Genomic DNA, 15,746 nt, shown 5'->3' on the forward strand with positions numbered 1-15,746 from the left:
AAATTCTAACTTTAAATCTCCTCGGGGCATTTACATCGTTGAGCAAATGATCATAACCACGCAATCGATAATATTGCCTCGGTTAAGAGCACTTCTCAATGGAGACCTCCCAATTTTGCATGTTCTTCCTAGACACGGCTTTAAGAAACAAGTAACTTACCATACCTACAATCGATATGATTACCTTCACCCGCTGTTTAGTACTATCAAAAGGTCTTACTCACATCTTTGCAATTCTCCGAAAGATTACATAAATAAATCTACTAAACTGCCCATATGTTCGATTTGTGTTTGTAGTGTGTGAGGAGAGCGATGGGAATAGAGCACCTCACGCTATTTAATTTGAACCAGCTTGTTTCTGAATTAAAATGATAAGGAAAACTAGATTAATGATTGCTATCGACGCTTACAACTCATAAGATTTTTTTTAGCTGACACAGCAGAACTGTTTTTCGATTACTGTTTCCCATTATTTTTTTTTGCATTGCTACACTACTGCTTATAATTCGTAATACTGAACAAGTGGCTTATTGAATAACTCTACAGGTTCATACTACTGATGGATCTACTGTTGTTCTTAGGATTCCATCAGTAATTTTTTCTTTCAACATACGGTGCGACAAGAAACGGGATATTCCAGATACAAAATACATCGCAAATATACAAGGACGGCCTGTTAACGTTGATTAATATTTCACATTGTCAAGTGCTCTATGTTCTTGCTAACTACCTTCATTTCCGCCTTTTCTCACATTTATTTAGTCGCTCCTTACTTAATTACAGAACTTTAGATATATGTGTTTAAGCAAAATGTAAGTGACGAAATAACAAACAAACGAAAAGTTTAATTTTCATATAATCAACGAATGAGATGAAAAACACTGATATCAATATCAACAATAGATTAGTTGACGGAAGTGGCTGGAAAAAAAAAAGAAAATAGGTTGATAACTAAATTCATGGATTTGATCACCATGCTTCTATAAACTGCCAATACTTTCTTGTATTTTATCTCTCGAAGAAAATATATATTCCAGTTACTGTGAACAGTTATAGTCGTCACTAAACCTAGACGAAAAGATTCCCAACCAGAAACTTCTAAACATGAATTTCTGCGGGTACTTTCGCTTGTCTTGAAATCAGAAAGTGAACATAAAAATCCTGTGTAGTGCATAGAAATCTTTTTGAATGTTTTATTTGTATTTACTGACAACGCAGCTCCGGATAGCTACGAGTGGGGTCACCTACAGAAACAAGTTTTTAATATTTTCAAACGATCAGGAAAATAGTTGACGTTTCCAACCTGTTTTAATTACGCAGCACAATTTAGTCTATGATCAGAAGCATTTGTAGTGCTTGTTACATATGAAGACAGGAAAGAAAAGTGTATTAGGAAGATGAAGCGGTCGAGTTGATATTATTACGAAAATCTTGTCACTACCAAGAAAAAGAAAGAAACGAAATTCTCGAAACGACTCAAAGGGGCGTTATTTCCATCGAATAAGAACAGGTACTTCAAGTATTATGTTGTCCGTAAAGTACAAATTAGGGAATTGGATCAGTGGTGTGACACCAGAAGAACATGTGTACCACTGTTTCTCTTCCATTTCTCTAACTCCCAAATATCTGCTTCTGTTCTGAAAGAACATCTTATGATGGGTTATAAAATTTGGCTTATGAGTTAAAACAGTAATCTGGAGGTTTCATTAAATTTGGGAAGCCAAGCAAAATCTTGACAAGTGTTCAAAGAAGTTTTGCTGTCCGCTGAAATACTATTCATTCAGTCAGTCATAGAAGCACAACATACAACTCGAATTGGATTGGAAAACTAAAGATAACATCCACTTGCTATCCAGCCAATCTTGGTCTCCACTGTTCCTACTACTAGCAATTACCCAAGTGCAATTCACTTTACTACATTAATTTTGATTTCAAATGGATCACAATATATGAGAAGTCTACTAGTTGGTTTCTATTTTATATCAAATTTTTATCACATTATGTTTTTTTATCAAAAAAAAATTTATATCAAATTTATACACTACATTGGTTAGACTCGCGCTTATGTTATCATATTTTTACGCAGCATAGCCAAATTCAGTAATGCAAACGATGCGTTGTATGTTCAAAGCTTCACACTGAATTCACTGCGGCATTGGTTTTTCACTTATTTGAACTATTACCATTATTGACAAATCTCTTACATGCAGTAAATCGAGCTTCATTCAATTTGCCTTTATATTGCTGATAACAAGAGGTACAAGTCGACTTCAGGTGTTTTCCCTTATAATACCAAAAAAATCACGATTTAATTTCTTCGTTTCTTTGACTTAGCTCGATTGAATTCTGAGATACCGGAAATCCTGCAAAAAAGAAAATTAATCTACGAATTATAACGTGAAAAGGCAGAAACATTTGTTTGTATAAAGAAGCTTTCCGTCCAGAATGAGCTTCCGATCCAAATGCCTCATACACTTCATCCCATCCCCTGCTTTGGTAGATATTAAAGGCTTCTCACATTTCTCTCTAAATCCCTTGCTCTTTTTATCTTAATCAGATTCACGCCATCTTGCTTGCCACCAACGCGATATTAATGTTTCACAACGATGCAACTGGTGTGACACAGAATTCGTCACCATCGTAAATTGAAACTTCATTGGTACGATTGTGCAAAACTGTGACGAGAATTTGAGGGAATGCGGAGGATAACACTGACAGACAAGGGTTCAGACAGAAGTTCAGGATGCTAATGTTGGGATGAAGTGCACTGAAGGAGGATGAAATGATAAGGATATGACGTGAGTATGAGTGTTGATGATATGATATGGATGAATAGTAGGAATTAATAGAGACACAAATAGCGTCGACTTATCGATTTCTGATAGTTCTGCATATCTGCTTATCATGAAATTAATAACTCATGATTACCTCAAAATTAAAATGTGTTTTTTTTTTTTTTTTGCTAATACATCATACATGTTATTTTTCTATCCAAAATAAGCTTCCAATCCAAATACCCTGTGCTCATGCACTTCCTACTACATCCCATTGAATGTTTTTGTAAATACTTTAACTTATACTGTCAGTTATAGGACTCTTCCATTATAAATCTGTAAGCTAGACTATCGTTAATCACTTAATTTCGCTTGGATTTATGACTTTGACAAAACGTTTAAATCGATTTATTAGTTTTTTTGTAGAAAACATACATTACTAATAAATTATGCCAGGTGGTAGTAGTCAGCTGTGCAACATTCCAAGCACCATTGCTGGATGCAGTATTTCTGAGAGGTAACAAATTTTGTCCAATCTTTATTAGGCTTCTTATCTAAAAGTGTATTTTATTCTATACTTTCCTTACTATACGTTTTGATTATGCTTTTCTAGTCTCCCTTTCACTGGCTCTTGCAATATGCTGATTTTATTGTAGAATTGGAAGCGGGACATTTTCTTCTGTCTTCAAAGCGATATCTGCGTCCTCGGATAACAGCGGCATACGTACTACTGTAGCAGTTAAAGTTATGAGCATGCAGGTTGCAAATGCTTCAAAACTCAGCTCTGACTGCATTGTTTCGGAAATAAGGATCTTGAAGAATTTAAAGCACAGGCATTCCTTTATATTTGGTTCAGATTGAGAACTGATTCAAAGAGACTTCTGTTGAAGACAAGTGAAACTGTGAGATAACAAGATAGCAAAAAAGTTGAACCTACTCTTGAAGGATGTGAAATCTTGTAGCTGTGAGATTTGAAACAAAACGGTTTTGTGGTCTCGAAATATGTTATGCATACTCTTTCAGAAACATAGTTCATTTATACGATTTTCAATGGGATCGAAACAATATATATCTCATTATGGAATATTGTGGCGGTGGTGATTTAGGTTCATTTATCAAACATTACGGCTCACTTCCTGAAGCAATTACGCGCCTTTGTTTCCGTCAGTTAGCTGCGGCAATCCAATATATGCGAGCAATGAATGTGGCGCATATGGATTTGAAACCACAAAACATTTTACTTACCAACCGACGGAAACCTTTTATCAAGGTTGTCTAAATTAAAAACTAGCCTGATTTTGAAAACTGTATGTTAAGTAGTTGGTATCTAGAACTTTACTTCTTTAAAAGCTTCACTTCAATTTCTTCTTAAAACAAGTCGTCACAGGTGTCGGACTTTGGTCTTTCGCAGTATTTGAAGAAGAATGAACAGACGTCATCATTCCGTGGTTCACCTCTTTACATGGCACCTGAAATTTTTTGTCGTGAACAATACGATAGCCGTGTCGATTTATGGTTAAGTTTCTTCTTTTTTTTTTTTTTTTTTTTTCACGCTTAACTTCTCCAAGTTTTGTGCTATATTAACATTTTTTAACCGAAAGTTTTAAACTCTTGCATTGCAGGTCTTGCGGTGTTATTCTCTATGAATGCTTATATGGCGTACCTCCATTTACTGCCTACACATATGATGAACTTGTGGAACAAATTTTATCACAACAGGCTATAAATTTCCCGACGAATGTGCGCTTTTCGTGTGTTTGTCTTGACCTTTTACAAGGTGTATTTTTATGTATTAGTTGGCTCAAAGTTCGGTGCAAGGTGTTATATCAAAGGCACTTCTCTGAATACTCAATATGCAGAAAATTAAACCTTTAACTTACAGCGCTACTTGTTCGTAATCCCCATGATCGCATTACATTTGAACAGTTTTTTGCACATCCGTTTGTGGATCTTACGAAATTGCCTTCATCTGCTGAGTTGAATAAAGCGAACAGTTATGTTAAGCAGTCACAGCAAGCTGAATCTGAAGATGTTTGTTTTTTTATGAAAATTCATTAAAGACCTAATAAAATTTATTCATTAAAGACTATACTGTCGTTTTATTTTATTTGTTTTTGTAAACACAATATCCGTTCCAAACAAGAGTAATCAATGGTACTGATATGAAGGACGATGTCGTTTAGGAACAGATTTCATTTCACTGTATAGGTTACAAAACAAAATTCTTTGACGTTGAGAGAAATGTACATAAATTCAGCAGAAGAGCTGTCGAAAAAGCGGATTCAGATAGGAAGGATTTTATATTTATGCATTACATCATTTTTTAACAGAATCTAGTTGAAGCGACAAAATTATTATCAAATGCCGTGCAAATCTACATTCATTGTTTGGAATTGTTCGATGAAGATGAAGAGAAAGTGAAATTTCGTGAAAAAATCAAAGCATATCTAGAACGTGCTGAAAATATGAAGCAACGTTTGCGACTTGGTATAGAGGAACTCCTTCTATCACAATCACTTGATAAAAGAGAGTGGAATGATTGGCCTCAGGTATATTTTTGTTTGAAAATAGGTCAAGATTACATTTCTTTATTCTTTGAACCTCTGGTGGTAAAGTTTTATTATTTTGAATTGTTTTAAACCAATATTTTAGGAAGTATCTGATATTCTTGTTTGATTTTAAAAAATCTCGAAATCTGTATTTGTTTCGAGGTCCGCGCTGCGGAGCTGGTAGCACACACGGCACATAAATTGGAGTGTCAGGAAGAGTGGAATGAGGCATTAGCGAAGTATACACTAGCAATTGAGAGTGCAATGCGCGTTTTAAGCAGTGAGAATCGTAATACAGAGCGTTCCATCAGATTACAACGTAAGGTTTCCGATTGGTTATCTGCAGCGGAACGAATAAAAGTATGTTTCATTTTCTCATCCCTTATCTCATTTCTTCTAACTTTGTTATCAGCTCTGTTGGTTTTACTGGATGATTAATGTAATTTCTTATTTGATTAATCTTTTTTGTGTATCTTAAGTGATTTTTTAAAATTTAATTTTGCTTGTACTGGATCGCTTGCACAAGGTGTAATTACTAAAAATCTGTACAAATAGTGAAGTTTTTCCTGCCTGCTTTTTTCTTTGTAGTTTATTTTAATTAGTGAGGATACGTTGATATTATGAAGAAAGTTCTGATGCGTCATTTTGAATTCTTCATCAGAAATATGTGCAAGTTATGAGTGACGGTTACGGAATTTCGATGAACAGCGTCGCTGAAGCTGACAAACAATTTCACCAAATTACCACAAATAAGCAGTGTGTAATCTTATAAAATGTGGGTTGTCTGCGTATATCGAAACTCTGTGATAATCTAAAGATCTGTAAATACCGAAATGAAATACGTTTAGTTTTTCTCTAATTTCCGTGTTATTGCTGCATGTGTACTGTTGAGGATGCTTCTCAAAATGTATAGTCCGATGGAGATTCTTTGTCAGTTTTTTTCAAATAATATAGTACATTTGATTTGATTCAGCAACTTACAGTTCGTGTATCCACGATTTAGTTATTAGTGCTCATGATATTTAAGAAGTTATGAATGTATTGTGTTTACTTGAAAGCAATTGTATATACTTTTTTGTTTAATCTTATTGGTTTAAAAACTTTATGGGTAACAAAATATCGCTATGAAGTCTGTCGGGGATTCTTTTGCAAAGAATAAAGGAAAATTCTGTCGCTACAATAATAGTAAGATATTGATGCCATTTTTAAACTGTTAAGATCAGTTATTGGATTGTTCTTCGACTGAAACCTTAAACTTGTTCAATGGCCTGTTGCTTGCGAGACTGAGTTTTTTAACGTACTGATGAGTTATTCATGTCGAAATCTCAGAATTTTTATAGCCGGTTGTTAGCAGTAAATGTGTGAGATATGAACTTATCCGTTCGTGTATGAACATATTTATTTATTTTACTCGTAACTAATATTGAAGACAGTTGAAATTTTTGAATATTCGAAGTCTACAATGAAGATGTTCTCTACCCAAACAGTTTGCTCACTCGATCCAAAGTAGAAAAGGTAAGTTCCTAATTCTCTTTGGAATTCTTTAGTGGTTACTTGAAGTTTCACATTTTCGCTTTGATTTAGATTTGTAAATCAGAATTAACAGGGATTAGGTCTCCATAATCTAATTAAGATACTTATATCTGGATACATGGACGTCGAGTTATTCGTTGTTCGTTTGCGGGACTTCAATCCGGGATCAGTTTCATATTAAATACTTATTTACAACAAATCCTGAAGTGATTTATTGTTATGGTGTCCCTTTGATGCAATATTTTGCGTACGTTTTTGTACAAGTGAGGAACGATCATGAGTCATTTCTACTGAAATTTTATTTGAAAAGACGCTGTGTTCCAGCTCGTAAATAATTTGTTAATAACAGTAATGGTAGTCGCAGGATTAGCAGTGTCGCCCTTTAGGTAACAGATCTTTTAATCCTTCGCATAACAAAATCATTTTGAAATATGACGAAGAATTCATCGGTCCTTGCATACTGATTAATAAATATCTCGTACTTTCAAACTATTCGTATCCCGCATGTATTATTAATTTCTTTGAATTTTGTAGGCCTCGTCCTAGTTTCATATGCGATAATTCTGTCACCACCATATAGTTGGTCAGGGTATAATGGTAATTGTAACTAATTACGAGAGTTAGAAAGTTGCAGGTATTAGACAATTTTCGACACATTTTAGAATTTTAGAATGGTGGGTTCCATGTTGGCGGTGTTTCAGATAAGTGTTTGTTCTTTTTCCTTTATTAGTTATCCTTTATAGATGGACGGTGTTTATTTAATGTCTGTGCCGAAAGAGAATGTTGTTGAGATAACAGATTTACCGCGACTTTTTCAGCCCCAAAAATGAATACTGCACATGTAACAGCTGATATGTCCTGCCATGCTTATGATGAATTCGGTTTTTCCATCGCAATTAATTTTAAGATATTTCAATGCAATATATAATAGTCAGGGGAGATTTGTTGATGTGAGGGCTATGTAAAAGTAAGGAATGCTGATTCCACACACTTCCCGTGCTTTTAGTGGTAAGACCAGTCGTAAAGGGATCAAACTTTAAATCTTTTTTACTGTTGTAATAATCCGGATTAATAGCTTTATTTTCACTTCTTCCGTAACTTTTTCTTAACAAGTTGTATGTAGGATCTGCTAGATGCTCATCACATCATATGTTTTTCCCCAAATCATAGAACGATGAAATAAGGACCTAGTCATGGCTCGCTTTCCGTTTGTTTCGGTCCTGCAACAAATCAATCGATAAGCTCCTCACAGTGCCGTACTGTGTGAACGTTTATAATGGAAGCACAAAAGTTTCCCTTTTTAGCAATCACTTGTTGCATGCTGTTCAAAGACATTTGAAACATGCAGTGATTTTCCTTAAACGTTCCATCTGGAGTTTGAGTGTGGGGTAAATGTTACATTCATCATTGCAGTGCTTCTCAACAATCAGCGTAGTAAGGTAATTAAGCAGTAATTTTCACTTTGGATGTGGGCAAAAGCAAAGAGCAAGAAATCTGTTTAGGATAAATCCTTGTGAGGGGAAAAAAATTAGGGATGAGCAAACATACACATACACACAACAAACGAAGAATAATCGTCCAAATTAATCGGTATCATTTTAAACATTTTTCAAACTTCAGTGCTTATTTCATTTTAGGTGGTTTTGATTTTTTCCGTATGTTGTGACCTGCTCGTTAGGTTACCAGTTCGAATTCAATTATCACTTTGCAACACTTTTACTCGTTATATATATGTATATATGTTGCCATTCTTCAATGCCATCCAACGTTTATCATTCGTACACCTGAGTCGGAGCTAGTAAGCTTTCTTGGGATGTGGAAGCAGAATTTCACAATTTCACAAGAATTAATAATGTTCAAAGTAGAAATTCAATTAATTCATTTCGAAAGAGTGCGCTTGAATGCAAGGAGCTGTCCCAAATCCAACTGCTTACCCTTAATAAACGCCCTGTCATATTCCGCGCTTCGTAAAATGGTGTGCTCGATCAACTTACTATAATCGGTGAATGAATTGGTACTTTTTTTAGGTCGTCTTGAGTCATCTCATAAGAAGTTTTATTATATATTATCAATGGATCGCTTTTATTTTCCTTTTATAAAGATGGAAGTGGATGAATGAATATTTGCATGATGAGTGAGAATACAAATGGTCAATGCGCACAGATATGCCTACTTTTCTATACCGTTTTTTTTTGGGTAAGTTACCTTGAATAGTAAATTAGGAGTCAGTCTGAAGGATGACTTTAATAATATTGCTAGTACTTAACTTTTAATGAACTAATGCTCGGAAGAGAATTAACAATTAGTTGTCGCGGATTTTAATATCGCGAAACTCAAAATATATATATATATATATGAGAGTTGAAAATATGAGTAACAAATATCTCATATGAAATTTTGTAAGTAATGTTTATATCTTGAATCCTTTGTTTCCAGTCTCATGTTTAGTCCGTAAATCTTTCATATATTGTTTACACGGTACCAGTTCTTCACTTAGTTGACCCTCACTGTTGTGTCGCCACTAATTGTAAATTATCCTTGAATCTACGAGGTTAACAACTTTTATTTAACTGATGTCCTTTACGGCTTGTCAACTAGCAATTAGATCTGCTTGTAAACAATTCTTTGCCAACATCTCTTTGTTAGATCGATTACTCTTTCGTCAGGTCAACCTCATATTGTAAATCATATACTTTGTTTATGCACATTGCTTGCTATATAAGGAGGTTAACCTTGTTCAAGGGAGTTTTATGTGTTTTTACCAAGAACTGATAGAGTTCACCTTCAATTCTTTATCAAATTATTGCACTACTGCTTCTACTAATAAAGGAATTATTACTTCCTTCTGTTACTTCATATATTCCAATGAATCTCCCTGAGATCAGTAACCTCTCCCAAAATAATTAAATTTTCAAATTTTCTACGATAGTTATCTACCTCGTGTCTGTCTCTGCGTGTTTATAAACCACTTGAAGTTAACCTTGTCTACTGTATGAACAATATCTCTACCTTAAAAATTTGCGTAGTTATTGTCTTTTTTGGTTTTTGTATAGGAATTGACGTTTTGTCAAATTACAGCTTACTGGATTGGCACTGATATTTTTGTCGCTGTGGACATTGCTTGATCCACGTCGTAATTATCTCCTTGACTTGGTCGATTTCTCGGAGGATGATCCATTACTTCGTGGAGCCTGTCATCTGGCTCTTATTACTGGTTCTGTTGTAATGATAGTTGGCTTTATTGGTTGCTGTGGTACGATAAAAAAATCGTTGTGTTTGCTCATTACCGTTGGTTTTCCTTCTGTCAATTAATAACATCGAATTTGATTTAATGTTTTAGCATAGACCTGTATAATTTCAATTAAATTTTGGTTGAAATGCTTCTATAATTTAAAAAATAAACAGTATGCAGTAATGCTATCAGGTCTGGGAACCACTAATCCTGAACTAAGTGATAATTTAGAAATATACTTGAGCACTGATTCCAAAAATAGTACCTCAAACTCTGCGAAATTTTTTCAGTTCGTGATTTGTTTATTGATCTTATTTTTTGCTGATATAACAATCGCTTGCCTGGCACTGTTCTACCGCAACAAGGTTGGTAACTTTTTATATTATCAATTAATGTTTTATGTAATGAATTGTAAATTGCAGTTTGTTGGCAATAGACTTAGTGTGTATTTAACAAATTTAACACACGATCGGTATTATCGTCTTTATTGGGTCACGCCACTCATCGACATCATCCAGTATTATGTAACTTTTACTTAAATTTGTCTTCTGTTAATTTAATATTCACAATAATTTATAACGCAGCACCATTAGGTTCAAATTACTTCAGCGGCCGAACTTTGCAAGAAACAGTTTGACTTCAAAGTCTTTGTTTTTTTTTTGCTTTAAAAACTGGGTGATATGTGGAACTCTTGGAAGAGTACGAAGGTCGGATATAAGTACTTAATTTTATTTATCAGAGATATAGAATATTGTCGATTAAGAGCATTATGAATTTTCAAGTTATTCCAGTTCATATCTCAGCTTGTGTAATACCTTAGAATTAATTTAATGTTGTTCCCACACTTTAGTCACCTATTTGCATGTCTGTTGCTGTTTTGTTTATTCCGTTTTTTAAAGGTTTTGAAAAGATAAAATATTGTATGGTGTGTTGTGGAGTGTCGTTGTATTATCGTTCATCATTGTTGATGTGAAATTCAATTTTCTCACAGGGACAACCGTTGACCATTTTTTTTTTGCTTGACATTTTACCATTTGCAGAAATTCTTTTCACAGCTACTCTTAGGAAGCTTTGACGCATTGTTTTTAACATTTTTTTTTTTTTTTTTTTAAAACTTCAGGAGCGGTATGATGCAGTTAGCTGATAGAATCTCCTGATAGAAAATCTAACCATCGTTATCAAATCTTTCATTTACTTACTTTCAAATTATGCCATCCGAATTTTCAAAATTCCGAGTGGAATTTCATTTAAAATTTTAGTTCTTAACAAGTGATTTTGACCAGAAATTGCAACTGATGATAAGAGAAAGTTATGGATTTAATCCAGCTATCGAATATAATACCAAAGTAACAGCGCTCATTGATAAACTGCAGTTTAATGTTAGTTATATTTTCTTCATTGAAATTTCAGTAACACGGAATTTAGCTGATTATGAATACTGCTAGTGGTGCTAATTAGGAGTACACAATATCAATGATACTAACAACGATATTAATATTGAGATGGTATATGAATATTTCAAGATTTATAATTTGCAATTGTTTTTAGGAACAGTGTTGTGGTTCTTTGGATTACAGGGAGTGGAGCAGTAGTCGGTGGCGTGCATCCTACTGGACAGGTATTGAATTAATTCAACATAACCCAGAGTTTGGCTTTGATATAGTACCGAGTACATGCTGTGTGCAGTTGGCTGGTGCAACACCAAAGAATCCGGTTGCCAGGAGTTTGGCACGTTGTCAACATTTTCAAGCTAGTAAATTATGGAGACATCAGACGGTATCCTATATTGAAAGTTTTATGAGTAAAATTCGTTTTGTTTAATGCAAGTACTGAAATATCTAAAGGAATTCAGTCTTTCAGGAGATCTGTAGCTAACACTTTGAAATCTTAAATTCGAATAATCCTTGTGGCCGATATAACACATTCTAAATCTAAGCCGTTTGCTTTGTTAAGATTGACACTAACTTTGCAAATTACCAAATCATCAAGATTATATATTACATAAAAATTCAAATTTTATGAATTACACTAAGTTAGTATTCTCACTCGATTCTACCCATTCTTTTATTTTCTTGATAGGCTCCTATATGCTGTGTGGAACAGAATTAACTGAACACTCTGCTTTCCTGAAATATATCTGAGTTACACGGTCATCTTTTGTCTAAATAACATGACAAAAGTTGGTTGTTAAAAAAATTGCTGAATAATGTATAACCGCTTTGCTACTTGCAATTTGACGAATGGAATTAGTCACCTTTGTGTTACGAGGACGGGAACATTAGGGGATGTAAGGTATGAATAATTAGCGGTTTATATGGTATATGTACATATATGCTTCTGTGTGCTATCAGACGTTTCTGTCTTACCACTGTTTTTATGTTATAAAATTTATGTCCTAGAATTCTTTGTTATCTATTTAATTAAGTTATTCGTCTTCGTTTCCGAGTTGTTGTATCTTTTGAACTGGGTGTTACCAACTTCTTGTCATCATGTTATTAAATCAGTGTTATTTTCGTGTAGTTTTTTGTGGTTTTTTAATGTCTCTTGCAAAGCAGAAGCTTGTCGTGATTTGTTCCTACCGGGAGATTTGGGCAAAGTTATGGATAATGAATCACTATAGATGGTACGTAAACAATTCAATATATATTGAATTAAATTCCAAACATGCCTAACTAATGCATGTTTGTTGATGTACTTATATATTCTTCAGCAACAGTGTTGCGGTGCTACCGGTCCCCACAATTATTATGATTCTTTCTGGTACAAAACCAATACAGAGCGTGGTACCATATCATTTGTACCGCAATCGTGCTGCAAACAAATGCGGGAGGCACGAACCTGGTTCATAAAACCAGTTGATCCAATGTGTACATCATATAACTACTATACTTCTGCTTTCAATAGTTCTGTCAATGCGCAGGTATGGTGCTTATATCTCTTTATTTTTTTTCTTCACATTTTATTTTAAGCGTAAAAAATCTTCGCAGCTACTTGACGGGTGCTGTACATTTCAACATATACTAATTTTATTATGGGGAAATCAGAGTGTTGTCCTTAGTCCCATAATTCTTTAATCTAAAAACTTTTCGTTCAAAATTGCTTACTAGTGATACTTTGTCATGTAAGGATCATTAAAATACAAAACACTAGAAATACATTATCATTCTAAGTACAGTTACGTAGGCATTGGTTTGCACTGATGGATTAGAGTTGGTGATAAATGATGTCTCAGTATGACCAAACCATGTTGGGAACATGGTAAATAATTGATAACACAGTTGAAAATAGATAAACGATATTTACCACATTAGTTGGGTCATAATATGAAGATAAGCGGAGCCATTTTTATAATTCTGTCATTAAAAGAGCTCAATGCAATTTCAAGCTAATCAAGAAAAAGGAAGTAGGATTTTTGCTAGTTTGGAATTCGAGGCAACAGTTACAGCACATTATCAATTAGGAATAATTGCAATGAGGAAACAAACTTTTGAGAAGACGGGAAACGTTGGATTTAAAACAATAGTGATGAAGGAGGTGCATAGAGACGATAGAGAGTTCTGAAGTAATTATAAGCATTTTGGTGGTAGTCCTCTATTTTCGTAGTGAAGAAAGTTCTTCGTGGAAGAACCGCCATGAGCGGTAGCTTCAAGGATGGGAGAGGAGTGAAAGGAGTTTGTTATTAGGAATGGTTTATTAGCCGAAAGATTGGTCGTCTTTCACTTTGTACAGAATCGGGAAATGCGTGCTGTTCAAGATTGTATGGAAAGGTAAACAAGATTTGTTGAGAAGGTGTTCATGCTAAAAGAATAAAATAGAGAAGACTCGAGATTTGTTTAAAGGTTTCAAAATTGTGGTATGCTAATTGTGATAGTCATGATAACAAGTGGCACTGATTATGAAAGATATGTCTTAGATTGTTGAGTGTAGTACAACAAATTTCAACAACACTTGGCATATGTTACTGGCAAATTTATTTCCTCGTTCTTCAGTGATCCTAGTTTTTTGTTGTAGGTCATATAGGAAATAGAAAAGAGAAAACTGAATGAGTGGAATTTCTGTTTTAATATTGTTACAATTGGAGTAGTGGTGCATGTTCAAAAATTCATTAACAATTAACTACTGTTTGTTGTTGCATTTTCGTGAGTGGGTACATTTTTGACATTTTTGTTCTATTGTTATTAATTCCCCGTTCAATTCTCAAAGATAAGTGGTGATTCCAAATAGTAGATAATCACTTGGACATGAGGCTATTTATATTTATTACGTTTTATCGTCCATATAATCTTTGCTTCTTTATTTTATAGTCATTGTAGTCAATTCACTGAACATGATCTTCCTTCTGGCAACATAGTTTTGATAACTATGGTAAATTATTGGAAATATTACTTTGAAATGCTGATAAAGTGAAAAAAAAAAAAAGTATTTGGTGTGCTTTAGTCATTTTCAACTTATTTTTGTATTAAAGATAAGTTGGAAATGAATAAATCATTTATTTTAGAGTGTGAGACTTCTTGCTTAAAAGTATCGACAAGCTGAACTAAGAGATAAACATGCCTACATCCAGAATTTCTTGAACGGGAAGAAATTTAAATGATTGGAAAATGTAGCAAACTGCTGAAGGATTCTCCAAAAAACAACTTCCACTTTTCTGTTACATACGCCATTTAGGTTACAGAAATACGCCAAATTTGATGAGCCATTTTGAAATACAATATAAAAAATGGAGTGTAGCTCATTAACATCTTAATGGTGTAGCATCCTGGAATAATACACCATTGTTTGTAGGGTTGTCATGAAAAGCTGTTAGACTGGCTCACTGCCCAGACGATCATATTTGTCTTGGTTGGTTTATCATTCGCAATATTTAAGGTACAGTTGATTTTGCTCATTATAATAATACATTTAAAGTAAGGTTCAAATTGATAAATCAGTTAAAAGATTTATTACAGCTTCTGTTTAAACTTTTGCAGTTATTGTATGTTGTTTCCTTAACTGACGTCCTTAAATTTTCTTTTTCTGTTTTAATTGTACACACTGATGGAATGCAAAAATAATTAAAAGCAGTTATAATTAAACGAAGGTGAAAGTTTACGAACATTGTGGGATCGCTTATGGTTACAGTGAGAGAATATTTCAGTTGATTGGAGTTTGCATTGCTTTATCGTTGTTGCAGCGTGCGCATAACTTAAACTACTACAATACAGTGTGATCAATTCACGAATTTTCATTTGCAATATCCGCATTTCCGATGTATTTTATAATTTTTTTTTCCATGTTAGATCTCAAAAGTTCTTCATTGTGAAGCATATTTTAATAAAATCTGCATTGTTTCATTGTTGGATGACATAAAATTTGCATGCGATTTCGCCACTCAAACATGGAGAATGATCTATAATGTCTTTGTGGCACAAAGCTGCTCTGATATATTCTGCTTTCACCTAGTCTTGAAGTAGTTATCCGTTCTGTGCACTAATCATTCTCATTAACTGATTAGATTGATTATATGTAGTATACAAATCAAGATAAATGCATGAGATTTGGTCGTATGTATCGAGAACTAAATTTTTCTAATTGTTCATTTGAATGACTGGTTTTTTTTTTTTTCTACTCATTGTTAGGGAAGGAAATGAAGGAGAAATTTAGATAGTGAATTAAGGT

At 33.9% G+C, this 15,746-nt stretch overlaps 3 protein-coding genes across 9 annotated transcripts; 2 read left to right on the forward strand and 1 right to left on the reverse strand.

Annotated features, from left to right (window-relative positions):
• Window positions 1–1,487: 1,487 nt before the first annotated feature.
• On the reverse strand, window positions 1,488–2,225 carry Bm407 (Uncharacterized protein; the record flags this gene model as incomplete). The annotated part of the gene is made up of 2 exons (XM_043073754.1): window positions 1,488–1,637; window positions 2,205–2,225. The coding sequence occupies 2 exons, from the start codon at window positions 2,223–2,225 to the stop codon at window positions 1,488–1,490; spliced, it is 171 nt and encodes a 56-aa protein (XP_042929688.1).
• Window positions 2,226–3,223: 998 nt separating this feature from the next.
• On the forward strand, window positions 3,224–6,095 carry Bm9610 (Uncharacterized protein; the record flags this gene model as incomplete). The annotated part of the gene is made up of 9 exons (XM_001899206.2): window positions 3,224–3,291; window positions 3,431–3,607; window positions 3,798–4,044; window positions 4,162–4,289; window positions 4,397–4,551; window positions 4,657–4,805; window positions 5,105–5,323; window positions 5,486–5,683; window positions 5,985–6,095. 9 exons carry the CDS (start codon window positions 3,224–3,226, stop codon window positions 6,093–6,095), a joined length of 1,452 nt encoding a protein of 483 aa, XP_001899241.2.
• Window positions 6,096–8,971: 2,876 nt separating this feature from the next.
• Bma-tsp-17 (Uncharacterized protein) lies at window positions 8,972–15,297 on the forward strand (the record flags this gene model as incomplete). 7 transcript variants are annotated; one of them, XM_043073755.1, is made up of 9 exons in its annotated part: window positions 8,972–9,052; window positions 9,935–10,144; window positions 10,379–10,453; window positions 10,511–10,612; window positions 11,348–11,467; window positions 11,637–11,864; window positions 12,799–13,008; window positions 14,874–14,957; window positions 15,226–15,297. In XM_043073755.1, 9 exons carry the CDS (start codon window positions 8,972–8,974, stop codon window positions 15,295–15,297), a joined length of 1,182 nt encoding a protein of 393 aa, XP_042929689.1. The 7 variants fall into 7 exon arrangements, with proteins under 7 accessions (XP_042929689.1, XP_042929691.1, XP_042929690.1 ...); XM_043073757.1 differs by lacking the exon at window positions 10,511–10,612; XM_043073758.1 differs by lacking the exon at window positions 8,972–9,052 and having other exon boundaries at window positions 10,082–10,144.
• Between the last annotated feature and the right edge of the window lie 449 nt (window positions 15,298–15,746).

This window comes from Brugia malayi, assembly GCF_000002995.4.
Source record: "Brugia malayi strain FR3 genome assembly, contig: Bm_v4_ChrX_scaffold_001, whole genome shotgun sequence".
In the NCBI taxonomy this organism is placed as follows: Eukaryota; Metazoa; Nematoda; class Chromadorea; order Rhabditida; family Onchocercidae; genus Brugia; species Brugia malayi.